Source organism: Vombatus ursinus, unplaced genomic scaffold, assembly GCF_900497805.2.
Source record: "Vombatus ursinus unplaced genomic scaffold, bare-nosed wombat genome assembly UNPS02014167.1, whole genome shotgun sequence".
Lineage (NCBI taxonomy): Eukaryota > Metazoa > Chordata > Mammalia > Diprotodontia > Vombatidae > Vombatus > Vombatus ursinus.
Window position 1 is genome coordinate 384553 of NW_020953945.1, and position 18915 is coordinate 403467.

The 18915-nt window shown below is 48.1% G+C and overlaps 1 protein-coding gene across 4 annotated transcripts in view; it reads right to left on the reverse strand.

The window, feature by feature from the left end:
- TANGO2 (transport and golgi organization 2 homolog) overlaps nt 1-18915 on the reverse strand; it is a 179181-nt gene that overhangs the window by 50855 nt on the left and 109411 nt on the right. For 3 of the 4 annotated variants that reach the window (XM_027859383.1, XM_027859385.1, XM_027859387.1), the window contains 2 exons: nt 10632-10751; nt 8663-8777 (listed from right to left, as the gene is read on the reverse strand). In XM_027859383.1, coding sequence (XP_027715184.1) covers nt 8663-8777; nt 10632-10751 — 235 coding nt within the window. The remainder of the gene's footprint in view (nt 1-8662; nt 8778-10631; nt 10752-18915) is intronic. The other variant, XM_027859384.1, reaches the window with a different exon arrangement.

Consider the following 18915-nt stretch of genomic DNA (forward strand, 5'->3'; position numbering starts at 1 on the left):
CCAGCAATTGAAGATGGAGCCAGCCCTCTTGGGGAGGAGGCGGGCTCTCCCTCCTTCCTTCGGACCCTCAACCGCCTCCCACCACGTTGGCTATTGCTCTTTGCAGTGGAGCTCCCTGTCGGATGGGAGGTACCACATCTCCCTGGGAGGAGACACACGGTCCCCAGACAGCCATGAACATATAGGCCCTTGTGATTGAACTGAAAAAGTCGCTTCAGAGAGTGTAGCCCAGGCAGCAGGGAGAGCCGACTGTGGATGCCACAGAAAATGAGGCCAGGCTGATGGACTCTGCCTTGCATCTGGGAGAGTATGTGAGTGAGTGTGTGTGTGTGTGTGTGTGTGTGTGTGTGTGTGTGTGTGTGAGTGTGTGTGCATGCGTGTGTGTGTGTGAGTGTGTGTGTGTAGAGGGGACTGTGAGGACCCTCCAGGAAGGCAAAGGGCCTCAGGGGCCTTACAGTTCTGCTTTGGCCACGTGTTCCCTCCATGGGCATTCCACCACCATTTTACTTTGAGCTGGTGCCCACTCTTCCCTATGTCGATCTGGTTTAATATCCTGTACCTACTTTCTAACCCCGGCATCTTAGTAAAGGCCTTTGCTTTGAGTTAATCCCGTCTGTTATTATGGGGAAGCTCACCGATGAGAACCGATCAGTTGAAGTGATAGAGAACCACAGGATGCGTACCCTAGAACTTGGGAGCCACGGTCACTTTCTGGGGACCCAGCCCAAGAGGACAAGTTGGGAGAGTCCTGGAGAAGGAGAGCTACAATACCAGGAACTTGTCCAAGCCTCAGACTCCTCACTTGAAAACAGGGACGAAACCAGTCCCTGTCTGTAGTTTTGGCTACAGAAATGTCCACTGTGATTACTTTTACCATTCTAATCATCATCATAGAAATTCTGATTTCTAGGGGTGAACACAGCAGCTCCCTCAATCGCTGTCTTACTGAAATCTCGCATTAAGAGCATTGGCCCAATGAAGAACATTAGCAAACGTCTTCTCCAAAACCATTCCAGACTTTCCAAATGCTTCCAAGAAGCCCGTCCTGAGGAACACAATTTGTTCACGACAACGTATACGTCTCAAAGTCGTGAACTTGGACAACGAGAAGGACAGTGGTATCTCCAACAGAAAAAGAAAAGGCTGGAGAATATGTAAGTGGTTGGAGATGACTGTGAGTTCTGTTTTAGACCTGGTGAATTTAAGCCACTTAGAGGACATCGAGTTGGACATATCCAACAAGCATTTTGTGATGGGAGACTGGAGCTCAGCAGGGAGATAAGGGTCCTATATGTAGATCTCACTCATATGCATAGAGATAAAAGTCCTTTGGAGATGATGAGGTCAATGAGTAAGAAGAGAAAAGGGGCTAGGACAGAGCCCTGGGTCAGGGTGATGAACCAGGAAAGGAGACGGATAAGGAATGGTTGGAAAGGTGTTGCTATCCTTCATTCTCTCTCTCTTTTTTTTTGCTTTTTTTTTGGTGAGGCAATTGGGGTTAGGTGACTTGCCCAGGTTCACACAGCTAGTAAGTGTCATGGGTCTGAGGCCGGATTTGAACTCAGGTCCTCCTGACTCCAAGGCCGAAGCTCTATCTACTGTGCCACCTAGCTGCCCCTTATCCTTCGTTCTCAAAGAGGCCCAAAATGACATCACTATGTCGGGTCAGGTGCGGTGTGTCCAGCTGTGGTTGATTAGACCAATATGAGCTTGGAACGTTCTACCCCAGGTCAGGCACAAACAGTCCTTGTGAACAGTCAGAATGCAGACGTCTCTAAATCTGCACATCTCACATTTCTTTTGAGCTCCTGCAATTCTGCTTGGGCTCACAGAGCACAGAGCCTTCTTTGATGACGTCATGCTATGCTGGGCAGTCCTGTGCCAGTGTCTCCCATGTCACGTAACTGATTCCAAAGTTCTCTGGAGAGACCTTGAGTGTCCTTGTATCGCTTCTTCTGACCACCATGTGAATGTTTGCCCTGTAAAATAGTCTGTTAGGCAAACAAATGTTTGGCACTCGAACAATGTGGCCAGCCCATCAGAGTTGAGCTCTATACAGCAGAGTTTGAATGCTTGTTCAACCTCAAGAAAGGACCTCAGTGCTTGGTATCTGATCCTGCCAGGCGATCTTCAGAATCTTCCTAAGACAATTCAAGTGGAAGTGATTCAGTTTCCTGGCACGGCGCTGGTAGACTGTCCAGGTTTCACAGGCTTACAATAATGAGGTCAGTATAACAGCTCTGTAGACCTTCAGTTTGGTAGTTGGTCTAATACCTCTTCTCTCCCACACTTTCCTTCGGAGCCTCCCAAACACTGAGCCAGCTCTGGCAATGCCTGCGTCCACCTCATTGTCTATGCGGACATCCCTGGAGAGTACACTGCCAAGGTAAGTGAACTTATCCACAGTATTCAAAACTTTTCCATTTGCTGTGACTGATGGTTCCACATATGGATGGCGTGGTGCTGGCTGATGGAGCTGACGGTGTTCATTGTTAGGCCAAAATTAGCACAAGTAGCAGAGAATCAATCTATATTTTGTTGCATTTCAGCTTCAGAGGCTGCATTGAGTGCACAATCATCTGTAAACAAAAAGTCATGTACCAACTTTCCCTCCACTTTGGGCTTGGCTTGTAGCCTTTTCAAGTTAAATAATTTACTGTCAGCTGACTCTGATAGCCATGTTCACCCTTGTTGAAGGTGTCCTATAACTGAAAACATCTTTCTAAAAAGCACAGCCCTGCTTCACCCCACTGGTGACTGGGAAGGCTCAAGAGCATTGTCCATTATCCATAATCTGTGCAAGCATACTGTCACGGAAATGGCATACAATGCTGATAAACTTCTCTGGGCAGCCAAATTTTGTCATGATCTTTCACCAACTCTCATGACTGACAATATCAAAGGCCTTGGTCAGACTGAAGAACACTGTGTACAGACCTCTGTTTTGCTCCTGGCATTTCTCTCGGAGTTGTTGGGCAGCAAACACCATGTTGACTGTTCCTGGGCCCTTTCTGACGCCACACTGGCACTTGTGTAGGTGACCAGAGGGATTAGTCTTTTTTTTTGTTTGTTTCAAAGGGATTTGTCTTCCTGACACCCATACACCCCAGTCAGACAGGTAGGAGAACCAAGAGGGAGCAGCGTCAAAAACTCAGGAAGGAGAAGCTATTCAGGAAGAGGGGGTGGTCAACCGTGCTAAAACCTGAAGAATGGTTAAGGTCAACTTTCTCCAATTTATCTTGTACACATCATACAGCCATTTGAATGATGTCTCCCCCATTAAACTGTGAGCTCCTGGAGAGCATGGGCCGCTTTCTTTACTGCTGCATTTTTTCCCCTTGCCTTGTATCCCCAGCATTTAGCACTGTGTACGGAGTATAGTAGGTCCCTAACGAATACTTGGTGACTTGACTTGAAGGAGAATAAAGATTGAGAAAAGGTAAATGCATTTAGCAATTAAGAGATCTTTGGTTACCTTGGAGAAAGCAATTTCAGCTGAATGGTGAGATCAGCCACCAGATCACGAGTGTTCAGAAAAATAAGTGGGAGGAAAGGAAGTGAAGGTAATGGATGTTTCAAAAAGGAGCTTGGCTTTGAAAGGAAAAAGAGCTGAAACACGACAGCTTGAAGGAGTGACAGGATGAAAGGAAGGTTTCTCAAGAATGGAGAAGACCTTGGCATGCCTGCAGGCAGCAGGGAAGGGGCCAGGAGCGACACTTAGAGGGGAAGAGGAACGAGTGGCCTGAAGTCTTGCACACAGTAGGTGTTCAATAAATCTTTAACTGGATCTAGTCCAGTCCTTCCATTTTACTGAGGAGGAAAAGGAGGTGCAGAAAGCGGTAAGCAAGTCACAGAACTGGAATTCTTCCTTACGTTCTCTGACTCTGGATGAAGCCATCACTCTTTCTACCAAATTCTACAAGCTCTTCAAGGATCTATTCTCTTATAGAGGCCAGGTAGATGCTAGGGACTCTGCTCTGCCTGGCTGCCCTTGGTTTCTTCTCCCAGCCTCCCCCCTTCACTGGAGGGCTTCAAGGAAAAGTTCGATGATCACTTGCTGGGTGTGTGGTATGTGGGGAGGAGGGGGATCCCTGTTGAGACACTTTAGACCAGGAGGTCTCCTAAATCCCTCCCAACTCTGAGCTACTTGGAGTCTTTATATCTCGTCCAAGGGGCAGCTTGAAGGTACAGTGGATAGAGCACCAGTCAGGAAGATTCATCTTCCAGAGTTCAAAATTGGCCTCAGACACTTCCTAGCTGTATGATCCCGGGCAAGTCACTTAACCCTGCTTGCCTCAGTTTCCTCATCTATAAAATGAGCTGGAGAAGGAAATGGCAAACCACTTTAGTATCTTTGCCAAGAAAACCCTAAATGGGGTCACGAAGAGCTGGACGTGACTAAAATGACCGAACAACAACAAAACCTATCCAAGGGTAAACTTCAGCCTTTACGTAAAATCTTCCTAAATCCTGCATTGACAAGCTTATTGCTCAAGCTATAACTAGCAATTTTTTGTGTGCCAGGCAAGTACCACCATGCCCAGGGTGTGGGACTGGAGCAGGAGCTGCCCCAGCCTGCCATAGGGTGGCTCCCCATTTTAATCGTCCTGGCCAACAAGGTGCACTAAGGTCTCCGGCTGCCACGTTGCTAAAGGTCTACAAGGGTAAGTTATGCCCTCTAAATATGGTGCCTGTGGGGCAAAGCCCTGGTCACCTCACACTGGTTACAATTATCGCATCCTGCAATTGATGAATTCTCCAGAACTGTCCATGCAAATGCACAGAGGACCGGCCACAAAAATGAAGCCACCTTTCGTTCCACTCCTGGGCTCGAGCACCTTATTGAGGGCATTGTTGCAGTTCTTCTAATGACGCGCCATTCCCCATTATCATGCATCTTGTGGGGGATGACAGGTCTGCCCTTTAGCCATCCACTGTGAGAAGAGCTATAAAGTAATTTCAGGTCTTGTATGTTCTAAAGCACAACTGGACGGGATACCAACTGCTACGCAGCCCAAATCCTCCTTTGATCTGGGCCAGCCTCATTTGGTCTCTTTGATGTATAATTTTACATCCTTAATAGTTTCCTATTCATGAGAGACTCCGAAAGTCGCTATCGTCCTAACCTGAACCATTCTTAATCTTCCCTCTCCTGGGTTCTGCCTGTTCACGTGACCTGGCGACCCCTGTGAAGAGACTTCGTCTTCCTTTTTTCACTCGCCAACAAAGAGTTACATCAATTACTTCAATTACCATCGTGCCTGCTCTCCGCTGACCTTCCTTTCGTCTCGTTCACTCTGTGTTCAGTTTTCCTCTCATAATTTGAAATCTGCAGCAGCTCTGTACTCTCCTGTCCCGTCTCCTAGGTCTGTGAGTCCCAGGAACCCCTCCACAAAAGCCAGCTGTCACTTTTGTTGTTTAATTAGTAATGTCTTCAAATGCTCCATGCAAAATCATGCCGTTCACGAGATGACGGCTGTTCTCCCTGGTCACCTCTTCTAATTGAGGATGCCAGATTTTATCAAGTAAACTCAGAGTTACAGAGTGCCAGCATTGGAATGACCCTTGGAGATATCATGGGGCCTATGTCGAGGGAGAGCCAGCAGAAAGGCATGGAGGCTAGAGATGGAGGGTCCTGTATAAGGAACAGTAAGGAAACCAACCTACAGCATTTGTGGAACGGAGTCATACGCAGTAAGGCCAGAACCTGGTGATGAAAGGCTTGAAATGTCAAGCAGAGGATGAATGGAGATCACAGTGATTGCACAGGGGAATGATGTGGAGATATCATAAGGCATATCTCTCCCTTTAGGGATGGAGCAAAGGAAACAACCTGACCATTCACTGAACCAGCCAAGTCAGACCAGAGCCTCCTTCTCCTCAGTTCAATGCTTTCCTGTTTATCCCATTTCTCTCACTGCTCAGGCTTTATGTCCCCGCTGTCCTTGCCCAGCTCTGTGGGATGTGAGGTGTGGACAGAATGCCAGGCCTAGGGTCAGGAAGGGCCTTGGTGGCCTCATCTATCAAATGAGGAAGCTGGACTCAGTGACCTCAAAGGTCTTTTCTAGTTTTACATCCATGAAGTTCTGACTTCCCAGAGACGCTTGGACACCGTCTCCCGAGTTGCAGCCAAATTGTCATCGGCTTCAGTGGGGGGAGCTCTGATCACTGCAATCACAGATCCCTTGTTCCAGAGCGATCCACAGCACTCAAATGACCTTGTCTCCTAGACTTTGTGTCCCCCACATTTTCATAGCTAAAATCCTGGGCAGACCATTTACTCAAGTCTTATCTGCAGGCAGCCAGGAGCCTAGAGAGGAAACTGGCCTTTGGGTCAGAAGACTTTGTGTTAAGCCCTGGCTCAGTTGGGGTTGCCTTATGTCTGTGGAAGTCATGGAACCATTATGAATCTCAGTTTCCTCCCCTGTGAAATATGGATGAGAATCCCTGTGCCTCTTACTGCTAAAGCCAGTGGTATGAGAAGGGATTTGGAGATTGAACGCTGACAGGAACTCAGGATCAAGCACTCAATCAAAAAGCATTTATTAGGCTCCAGGGACTCTGCAAGGCCCAGGGGATTCAAAGACACTGAGGAAGCCATCTGGGTCTTGGAGGAGCCTTCACTCTATAGGGGGAAGACAGCCTGGACTCAGGAAGAAGTTTATGCAAAAGAAGGATGGAGCCAGGTTGTGAAGGGTCCTAACTGCCACCCAGAACACTGTATTTGAGTGATAGGGAGCTACTGGACCTTCCTGGGGGGGCGGAGGGGGGATAACATGGCCAGACCCGGACGCCAGGACTACACTTTGGCAGATGTGTGGAAGATGGATGGCTCGGGGAATGACTCGAGGCAGGAAGACTAATTAGGAGAGAGGTATGAGAATGAAGAATGAAGAATGACTTTCAGGTTGCAAACTTGGGTGACCAGGAGGATGGTGGGGCCCTCGACGAAAAGAGGAAACCTGGGAGGAAGGGTGAATTTTGGGGAAAAGATAATGGGTTCTGTTTTGGACATGTTGAGATCCTGTGGGACATGCAGTTCAAAATGTCTAAGAAGCAGCTGGTGATGCGGAGCTGGAGCCCAGGAGAGAGACTAGGAACAGAATATCAATCTGGGAAATATCTCAAGAGAGATTCAAATAGAATGTACTAAGCTGATGAGGTCACTGAGTGAAAGAATCGGGAGAGAACAGAAGAGGGTCGAGGACGGAAAATACCTACTGATGGGGTGAGTGATCTGGATGAAGATCTAGCAAAGGAGACAGAGAAGGAGTGGTCAGAGAAGTAGGAAGAGAACCAGGAGAGAGGGTGTCCTGACCAAGGGAGACGAGAGTTATGAGCAGGAGATAGTGATCAACAGAGGTCAAGAATGAGGGCTGAGAAAAGCTATCAGATTGGGCAAAGAAGAGGTCATTGGCTACTGGAGAGAGCGATGAAGGCAGACTCAAACGAGGGCTGTTCAGGGAAGCGTGCCATTCCTGCTTGTTTGTGGGTAGCAGGGACAATACTGGTCATTGGTTGTGTGTCCTTGATATCACCAGGCAATGTTTTGCCTTGTGCATACGTTGGATTTCAGTGATGTAGAGCTGCACAAAGTCATGGGCCTCACTCTCTTCCACAGTCATCCACGTCCAGTGGCAGCACAAAAGTCAGGATGACTGGCTGAGATGCAGTGGAAGGCCTTGTGTCTTAGATCCCACGGACGTGGGAAAGCCTGATCGTGGCTGGTCCCCTGCCCCCCAACCTCTCCCAGGTAGGATCAGCAGCATAGGCTTCACTTCTCTTTCCAGCTGACATCCCCCTGCCATCAGGGATGACGCCCAGGGCGCTTAGAATTCTCTTTCTGTGTCCGCCGGCCCTAGGAGGCTGTAAGCGGAAGAGGGGCTGGGGTCATCGGGGCTGTGCTCGGTGGCTCTGGGGGACACCGATTTAGCAGCTGCTTCAGGGTTTGTACTTGTGCTGACTCGATGTTTCCTCTTCAGTATCATGGCTCCCCTGGGCCCCAGGAATCAATGAAGGTGAAACAGTAATTGAAGAGAGGATCTAGAAAAAACTCTTGAGGACGTTAATTGGAAAAGAAGTCAGACTTGAAGGCGCAAACAGAAAAACTCCGAAAAGCGTTTCCAAAGGAGACCTGGAAAGGGCCACGAGGGGGTGGGGCAGGGGGAAAGAGGGGAGGACTAGCTCGAGCACGTCCAGAGGGGCCACGCTGGGGCGGGGCACATGCTGGAGCATGTCCGAAGCGGGAGAACCAGGACAGGAGAATGGGCGCTGACCCCGTGAGAGGCTCTTCAGCCCTGCGGCATCTGAAGGCCTGTCCCTATCCTGTGAGCCCCGAAGCAGCAAGAAGTCTGCACAGAGCAAATTGAAGTGCCACGAAAATCTTCCTGACCGTGAGAGCCTTTCCATGGGCGATCGTGCGTAAGGGATTCCTGGTCAGGTGTAAAGTTGGTCCCTGGCGAGGCAGAGGTCGCCGGGTTTTCCTCTTCCGTTGGTCTAAACGCCCCTTCGTTGGATATTTTGTCTGACCAGGGAACGCAGGCAGAGCGTGGGCCTCCAGCGTGGAGGCAGAGCCCGGCCCGTGCCCAGGGCCGCCCCGCTGCCACCGCCCTTCCCAACCTTCCCCTGCGCATCGCTGAGCTCGCCCACGGTACAGACTTACTTTAAATCGGCAGCTATCAAGTTAAAGCCGTTGTACAGGTGTGCTTCTGAGGAGATTTTTTTCAGGTAGGAGAAGCTGTCCACGTCCGTGGTTAGGAAGTGGGTTACGAGCTCACCTACAGGGAAGGGGAGAGTAGAATGAACGAGCAGGACTCTGAGCCCCCCTGGCACCCCCCTATCCCCCAGATGAAACAGGCGGGGCTGGGACCGAGGAATAACGTGGCTGGCAGGACCGAGAGTCACAGTCGGAAAAGACCTTAGAAGCGCACTGGGTTACAGACAGGAAGCTGCAAGCCCGGCAGGCACACACACCAGACACTTCCAAGGAACAGCACGGCCATTTGGATGATAGCCGAGGGAGGCACTTGGGCTTGAATAGTTCTTCATGCTTCCTAGAGAGCTCTGACATTTGTCTCTTCTCTGATTCTCACAATAACCCTGGGACCTTGGCAGGGGAGGGGTAATTATGCCCATTGCTTAGATGAGGAAACAGGTTGAGAGGGCTAGGCTGACTTGGCAGGGTCCTCCACCGCCTAAGTTACAGAGTCAGGTCTCACAAGCTGGCCCCGAGGTTGGGCTGGCCTTCAGCCATCCTAGAGCAGCCATGTACAACACGGGACTCCTAAGCAGGGGCTGACAAAGAGTTTTCTTGGAAGAAAAGAGCTGCCAAGAGGCCATCCCCAGGGTCTGAGGCCTTGGTTGCTCTGATTCAGAAAAGGACAAGGAAATCTTCAAGGGACCCGAGCACCTCTTCTCCCCTCCCTTCCCTCCTTAGCTTGGGCTTCTTCATTCTGCCTTTGAGATTACCAGCACAAACTAAAATCTATTAACTAAGAGTACGTGATGCCAAATGTCCTCACAATGCTTGTAAGGATTCTCACAGGGCACCAAGGGCTTTAGAGAGGAGCTGGTGTAGACACCAGGACATGGTTGGGAGGTACAGTTGGGAGGCTCGGCATGAGGCCTGCTCCTTATAGCTCTGAGCCCCCAGACAGGCACTGCATGGGCATTCCAGATGGGGTCTTTAGAGATGCCAGAGAGGAGGAAGGGGCCTGAGGCACAAGGGCTGCCGATGTGGAAACCTGGCACTCTGTGGTGAGGTGGAGGGTCAATGCAGTGAGTGGTGGGAGAGTAATGGGGCACAGGCTGCAAGGAATGGGGTGGTCACGGTCTGCTCTTGGTTCTCCTTTTGACACAACTCAAGGAACCTTTGAGTGACATAATTAACAGCTGGCCTTGGTCTAGCCAATGACTGGCTATTCCTGAGCTCCCAACCACAGCATGCATCTGTGTGGGAGGTAAGCAGTGATGGAGCTTCATATCAGACACATTCTAGCATCCTTTCACCGATTATAGAACGGTGCAGTGGACAGAGCGCTGGGCCTTGGGTCAGGAAGACCTGATTTCAAATCTAACCTCAGCCATTTACTAGCTGTGTAACCCTGGGCAAGTCACTTCAACTCACTGTCTGCCTCAGTTTCCTCATCTGTAAATAAAAGCGTCAGACTCAATGACTTCCAAGGTATCTTCCAGTTCTGAATCTATGATCGTGTAAGCCTGTATCACTGAGCGTGCTTCCTAGGTCCCCATTCTTGGAGCAGGGTACTGCCAATGACATGACGCTTTTCTAATTTGGGCTGACAGAATATGGAAAAGAGTTTTGTTTTTTTTTTCTTAAAGGGAGTTGAGGCAGCACATGATATAACAGAACAGGTGCTGGACTTGAGTTCCAGATAGAATGGTGGCTCACAGCTTCACTCTGACATGTGCTAGGTGTGTGGCCATGGGCCTCAGTTTCCCTATCTAGAAATGAGGATCTAACAACACCTGTAAGATGCATGTCATGGAGAACAAGGAGATGGAAAGTGGTTTGCAAACCTTAAAACGGCATCTTAATGCCCGCTATTATTACAAGGCTTTTTTTTTTTTAAATAATACGCACTGCCATCCAGAGCCTTTCCGCGTCGTACCTCTGCCTTTGGCGTCTTTATCAAGCTTTGGTTGCATGTAATTTGTCAGGGCTGCCAGCTTTCCTTTCTTACTGATTCCAAGCCATGACCCTCCTTCTTTCCCTTCTTCCATATCGAGACCTGTGTCAAATGACAAGAGGAGTGAAAAAACATCAGCTCTAATCAGAGGCTGCACCAAGGGCTCTCCCGCCAGCGGCCACAGCTCTCCCTGCCTTGGACGCCTCGCCCTAAGACAGTTATTCTGCACAACTGAATGCAATGCAATCAAACCCGGGAGGAATCAGAAAGCTGATAACTGCGCCGCTGCCTTGCTGGGTTCTGTGGGTGAGTGGCCGCTGCAGGCTCTGAGGGGAGAGGGAAGCCCCGCCTTAGCAGGATCAGTTTTTTTCTCATTGGTAAAGTAATGAGATTGACCTTGATGGTCTCCAAGCTAGCTGTTCTCTCTAATCCGACTGTGATTCTGGAATCTCCCTCTCCTGCCTCTTTCATTACTATGTGGGCACTACTGAAACTGGTGACTTAGCCACCAGTATTGCTCAGGTTAGCAAACTAACTAGGTTCCACGTGATAAACATGGTGAATAAAAATGACTGAAAATTATAAAAAATTAAAATGTGCTTTGTAAAAAGAACAAAACCAAGAACCTTTATTGGGACTATATGTAGTTTCAATTTAAGATATGTTGAAGCTTCAAAGCACTGCTATACAGCCATGTGTACACAGCAGGTGCTTACTGGTTACTGTCCTTTGTGCTTGAAGGGGACATCACTATGGAAGGGTCAAGGTACAGTGTGTCTGACTATGGCTGATCAGACCAATACAAGCTAGGAAGGCTCTCCCACAGGTCAGGCACAAAGAGTCCATTTGAACATTTGGAATGGAGGTGTCTAAATTTGTGCATCTCACATTTCTTTTGAGCTACTGCAATTCTGCTTTGCTTACAGAACACAGCATTTTCTTTGCTGCGGGCACACCATGCTGGGTGGTGCTGTGCCAGCATCTCCCCTAAACCTCCAAAGCTCCTCAGAGAGACCTTGAGAGTGTCCTTGCATTGCTTCTTCTGACCTCGGTGTGTGCTTGCCTTGTGTGAGTTTTTGGTAAAATAGTCTTTTAGGCAAACATAAGTTTGGCATTCAAACAATGTGGCCAGCACATTGGAGTTGTGCTCTCTGCAGCAGAGTTTGAATGTTTGGCAGTTTAGTTCAAGAAAGGATGTCAGTGTCCAATACCGTATCCTGCCCGGTGATCTTCGGAATCTTCCTAGGACAATTCACATGGAAGCGATTCAGTTTCCTGGCACGGCTCTGGTAGAGTGTTCTGGTTTCATAGGTGTACAACAACTAGGTCAGCACAACAGCTCTGTAGACCTTCAGTCTGGTAGTCAGTCTAATACCTCTTCTCTCCCACACTTTCCTTCTGAGCCTCCAAAACACTGAGCCAGCTCTGGCAATGTGTGCATAAACCTCATCATCTATGTGGACATCCCTGGAGAGTATACTGCCAAGGGAAGTGGACTTATGCTTAATAAATGTTGAATGAATTGGAGACTAAAACATTTACTTCTCCAATTCTCTGAGAGTACTGTGATTTCACTAATATGGGCCCTCCTGCTGACACTGGTCGCAGTCTCCCTGAGCTAGGCTGGGCCTTTGATAATAGAGTCGCTGTCCAGTGCTGGGTTCCTCCTTCTGGCCTCTGCAGATCTGGAGGAGTTGCCATGGATGGTTCTCCTTCACTGACAGCCTCCCAACACCTGGAAGCCCAGGGTCTGACCCCTATGCCAGGATGAGGTGTCACAATAAGACTTTATGGAATGTATAGTGCTTAACATCACAGAGCAGTCCCATAAAATTTCAGGAGTGTAATATAAATAGGTTGCACGCTGTCTCTTGTTCATTTACTTCTTAGCTATGATGACTATCCCTGCAGAAGAGCTTCGAGTACATGCCACAGGAACTCAGCCATCATTTCTCTGGAGGCCCAAGGACAAGGAGTGTGTGCAGGATCACAGGACAAATGAAGAGCTCTTTAGAGGCTCAGAGGTGGCTGACGTCACATGGGAGGGTAGCTTGGTAAAGAAGACTCACAGAGCGGACCACACAGGAGCACAAATGGCCACCTACGAGGTCAACAGCTCAGCAGAGTGAGCTGAGGGTCCAGCTGGTCAGACAGAGACACAACTCGTGAGAAGAGGACTCCCTAGCGTTTTGCTCTTGTGCTGCATTGAGTGACGATGCACGGATGAGCGAGTGTGTGCATGAATGAATGCATGAAGTTCCAGGTGCGGACGACAATAATCATCCTTCATTTCAAAGAGGACCAAGGATGTCCCAGGGCGATGTCTCGACTTGTGCATGACTTGGATTTAAGTGAGGCAGAGCTGCACAAAGTCTTCCACCTCGCTCTTTCTTCTAGAGTCATTGAAGTCCAATAGCAAGATGAGTCAGGATGACTGGCAATGGCCTGGGATGCAGTGGACCTTGGACTTTTTGATGCCTGGCCAAGCTCCAAATGCTCCACCCCACCTTCGTCAGCCACCTTCATGGAGGCTGGAACAAACTGTTCTCACGCACCCATTCCTGCAGGAGAAGTCTTCACATGCTTGGGGTGGACACTCCTCCACTCCACCTACATGTTTGAGGCCTGCTGGTTACCGTCAACCAGGTTTAGCCCATCTGCCAAGACAATTTTGCCGGGGTGTGGCCGCTGTGCATGCTATCGCTTCTTGGAGGCACAGGTGAGAGTTGGGTGACAGTTGGACACCAAAGGTGGATGAGCAGGGGCAGCTAGGTGGCGCAGTGGATAGAGCACCAGCCCTGGAGTCAGGAGGACCTGAGTTCAAATCTGACCTCAGACACTTGATACTCACTAGCTGTGTGACTCTGGGCAAGTCACTTAACCCCAACTGCATCACCAAAAAGCCCCCCCCAACACAAACAAACAAACAAAGGTGGATGAGCAGCCCTCACACCAGAGCTGCTGGTCCTCTAAGAGCAGCCACACGCCCAACATACACAGACAACATACTGCACACTATGAAGCCATAATGGTGAGCCTTCCCTCTAGGCACGGTTACATGAGGGAAGCCAGAAAGCAGAGCTCGGAAGGCTTTTCCCAGAAGCAAGGAGGCCACATTCCCATTTGCTCCTTAGATTAGCCTGAGTATCTACATTCCAGGTTAAAATGGGAATCTATGGATGAACAGAAGTTTGCTAAGCAGCCAACTTGGAAGTAATGCAGCACTGACACTGAGGGTGGACTGTTGTAAAGAAAAGCATCCTCAGAAACAAAGGGGCTCCCCATGCACCACACCTCAGGTACGGCTTCAAGTGAAAGGTGCGTTATCGGTCTCCCCCAAAGCCCACCCCTCCTAACTCCCTCATTTTCTTTTTAAAAATAGATTGCTCTCTTTTGCTTTCACATCACCCAGATTTCCCTCTGTAGCTTTCCTCTTTCCCCTCCCAGAGAGCCATCCCTTATAAATGACAAAGATTTTTTTTTTTTTTGGTGAGGCAATTGGGGTTAAGTGACTTGCCCAGGGTCACACAGCTAGTATATGTCAAGTGTCTGAGGTCAAATTTGAACTCAGGTCCTCCTGATTCCAAGGCTGGAACTCTATCCACTGCGCCACCTAGCTGCCTCCAAAGAATTCTTTTAAAAAAGAGAAAAAAAAAAATCAGTAAATCCATCAACCCATGTGACGTGACATGCAGCATTCCATAGCCATGGACCCTCCCCCTGACGCTGCAGCATTCAGCTGTGCTTGTTGGTGCTGCTGTCGTCACTGTGTACATCGTTCTCCTGGCTCCCCTGGCTTCCCTTTGCATCATGATGTTCATGTAAGTCTTTCCACACTTTTCCGTATTTGTCATGCTCATCATTTCTTATGGCAGTAGTCCATTACGGTCATGTCCCATGACTTGTTTAGCACCCCCACAACCAATGGGCACCTACTTGGGTTTGAGTTCTTTGCTGCCACAAAAAGGAGTGCTGTGAATATTTTAGGGCATATGGAGTCTTTCTTTTTGTCAATGCCTTCCTTGAGGTACACGCCTAATGGCAGAATTCTCTGGGTTAAAGGGTATGGGCATTTCAGTCATTTTATTTGCATAACTCCAAATTGCTTTCCAGAATGCTTGTGCCAATTCACAGTTCTAACAGCTGTTCTTAGAGGTGTGAATTGGTGCAATTATTCTGGAAAGCAATTTGGAATTATGAAAATAAATTCTACCTGTCTCACAACCATTCTACCATGCACTTTTCCTGTCTTTTGTCATCTTTGCCAATCTTCTGAGGGTTTTTTTAAAATGGGCATTTCTTTTACTATTGGCGAAATGGAGCATTCTTTCATCTGATTGTTAATAGGGTGTGATTCTTCTTTTCAGAACTGTTAGTTCATCCTTTTAACTACTCTATTAGGAAATGGCTTTAACTTTGCCATTTTCACTGAGGATACTGCTATCCTTCCATTCTCCCAGATTCGCAATCTTGGAGTTATCCTTGACTTTTCCTTCTCTCTCTCACACCCTATAGCCAATCAACGATAGCAAATTCGATTGGCTCTCCTTCGATAACGTCTCAAGCATCCTTTTCTCCCCTTATACCACAACCACTCTGGTTCAGGTCCTCATTGCCTCTTACCTGGATTTACTGCAATCACCTTCTAATGCATCTGCTTTGCAGTCTCCCCCTTCTCCAATCCATCCTTCACCTAGCTACTGAATTGACTGATATTACAGAATCACAGATATGAAGTTGGGAGGTATCTTAACTCAGCAGCTACCCAGTCCAACCATCTCTATGAAAGTCTCCACCAGGGCTTGAAGACTTCCAATGAGGGGAATGTTTCAGATGGCCTATTCCACTCAGGGATAGTTCTCATGGTCAGGAATTCTCACTTTGCCTCATTATAACTTTCTTTCATTCCTGAAGGACAGATTGGAGGATCATGGATTTAAAGCTCAAATACACCATGTAAGTCTTCTTGTCCAAACCACTAATTATCCCAATAAAGAAGCTGAGGCCTGGGGCACATAAGTGACTTGTCCGTGGTCACACAAGCTAGTGAATGGTGGAGATGGGATCTGAACTCAAGGACCCTGGCTCCACATCTGACCATGTCATTCCCCTGCTCCAGAAGCTTCAATAGCTTCCTTTTGCCTCTCCAGTAAAATACAAACATCTCTGTCTGGCATTTAAATCCTTTTCCATCTGGCCTCGATGATCTTTCTGGGCTTTTTCCATATGGCTTCCCCCTCATGGACTCTCACTTCCAGCCAGACTGGCTTGTGTGCTGTTTCCAATACACAATATTCCACACAGCCCACCTTCAAATCTTTGCCAAGCTGTTCCCTATTCCTGGAATGCCCTCCCTTCCTACCTCTGCCTCTCAGAATCTCAGCCTCTGACACGAGGCCATTTCTTCCATTCCCTGAGGTGCCAGTGCTCCCTCCCTCATCTGTGTTTCTATATCTCTGTACAGGCTGTATCCCCTCCAATACTCCAAGGTAAGCTCCTTGAGGGCAGGGCCTTTTTCATTTTAGTCTTTGTCTTCCCAGTGCCTAGCACAGTAAAATAGAGCCATAATAAATTCTTGTGGATTTGAAACTGAAATGAATCCTCTCACAGCAAATACAACATAAACTCGTGGATGACTGGCTTCTTTCAGGCATTATTTGATATGAGAAAATGCTGGTAAAGAAGGGAGACTTAATGGGATGTGCTCCTGCAATGCAGCCCTGTGCAGTGTATAGAGAAAGGGCAGGAGACTCCTCATAACATTTATCACATTGGGGGGATTCATGTCTCAAAATATAGGGTCTGTTTAAAGAGATGAAGTGGGTAAAGTTCACCAACATTCACGTGATAGGATGACATTTTCATCCTTGGTGCTCAGACTCCTGGTCTAGTATCCACCACAGAAGTTAATAAGAGGCTATGATCCTTTTCTTGACCACTGATGACAGCATTCTTGCCTTGACCTTACATTCTTGACTCATTCGGGTCACCAGAGGAGGTGCCACCTTTCAGTGTCTGCCAGCTGCCCATCAGAAGACGTAACACAAGGAACAAAGGCATTTGCGTGGCAGGAACATCCTCCAGCCGAAGCTGAACATAAGTCTGTGGTCACACACTCGAAGAGGAAGAGGATTCCATTATACCCCAATCATATTTAGTGAGAAAAAGTTGAAGTCATGAGTCAGAAAAGTTCCTGTTCTTCTCTCTGGCTTCAAACAGAAGGAAAAAAAGGATTTTAAGCCCCTCTCCCTTACCCTTACATCAAAGATCAATTTTAATGTTCTGCCACCTTGCTACGGGCTACCAGCTGATTAAAATTCAGATTTGTCTCATGAAAGGGCTACTTGAGTTGGGAGCTTCAGAAGAAGAAGAAGCTGTTTGCCCTGCATCTGGCAGGGATTCAGAGAGATAGTCAGGACCTCGGAAATGAAGGGAGTTGGGGGGCTGCGGCAGGGAAGCTTCTTCTCTGCACAGGGCTTCTTGCCAAGGGGAAGAACAGAGAGTAGTAACAGAAAGTCATGGCTTCAAATAGCTCCACCTTCTTGACACTTGTCCTTTTCTTCACTGCAGAAAGGGGGCTGGGCAAGACTTAAGCTTGTCTTTAAATTAGCATCTGAAGGCCACTGGCTTGAGCCACCAGATATGGGGGGAATGCACCACACTGCTTTAGATCCAGCATCCATCCAGACCAGTCTTCCATGGCTGACAGTGATATAAAAGGATAGCTAATGGGAGGGGCGCAGTTTCCTTTTCATGAATTTGCCCTCAAAAATGAATCGATATGCTCTGGACAAGCCCAGGTTCTACCATGGGCTTACCGTCCATAAATCTGTCTGCGTTCTCCTTCATACTGTAGGCCTATTTATATTTTTGAGACAGCGAGGTGGAGTAGTAGATGTAGTGCCCGATCTAGAGTTGGGAAGACCTGAGTTCAAATATGACCTCAGGCACTTACCAGCTGTGTGACCCACCCTGTTTGTCTCAGTTTCCTCATCTGTACAATCAACTGGAGAAAGAAATGGCAAACCACTCCAGGATCTCTGCCAAGAAAACCCCAAAAGGGGTCACAGAGTTGGACATGACTGAAAATGACTGAACAACTATTTCTATTTTCAACCTGTACCACAACAAGTTTACTATTTGTTACGTGGAGCAGTACTTTCTCTCATTTACCATAAAGTTAGCTTCTACTTTGGTGAGAGGATTCAAATTTCAGGGCAGAGTTGGGCTAGATGACCTTAATGTTCCCTTCTAAATCCAGATGTTTAGGACTTTATGAAATGAGAAGATGGATACAAAAGCACTCTGGACACTGCAAACACACGCTAAAAGAATCCATTATCATTCCCCCCAATTTACTTTACTCAAGGTCTCTTAACACAGGTGACCTTGGGCTCTTGACTTGGTACCAGCAAACTCTGGTCCATCCGACCACATGGGAAAAGTGTTAAGAGATGGGCCCAGACAGGAGCTGACTGCCTATGGACCAAGCACTAGCCTAGCTAAGTGTGCCAAAGGGTGTCTGGGGAGCGAGAGGGGGCACAGCACCTCACGAGTATGGGTGATACTAGGGGTGCAGCCAGCGCCTGCAGGTGTGGGGAACAGTGGCTCATTTGGAATATGAAAATGAAATGCAATGAAAGAAGCACCCCCATGTACATGTCCCGAAGGAATGGAATTGGGGTGGTGGGGAGAGGCTACTGGGTGACCTGGTGGAATGTCAGCCTAAGCTGATAAGTACAGGTTTGGATTCTACTGGCACATGTTGGCTGGCTGGCTACCACTGGCCCTGATGGCCCCATTGTTCCTAAACAGAGACTCGTGAGTTTGCTAATCCCTGGAAGCCTAATGATGGAGCCACTAATTCTATTTGGAGTAAAACCTCCCTCCCCTCAGATGGAATTTGCTGCCTTCAGATATACAGCAAACAGGCTTCTCACTGTAGTTACAACTGCTACAAGTGTTTAGGGTCCTGTGGAGGAGGAGGAGAACCTAGTTTAAAATCATTCGTCTTTTCAAACGCAGACTTGAACAAAGACTCTTCCCGAGGTCTGGGCCTCTCCATCCCTTGCCCTTCATCATTCTCCCTGGTAGCACCAGCCCAATTCACTGAGAAGACTGAATCTGGCAAGAGCTCCCCAGGATCCCCCACTTTCTACTTTTAAATGTTCATCCACGTTCAAGAGCATTTATTGAGCACCTATTGTATGCAAGGTCCTGGGCATAAACAGATAAGCAATACAAAATTTTGGCCCTCGAAGAGTTT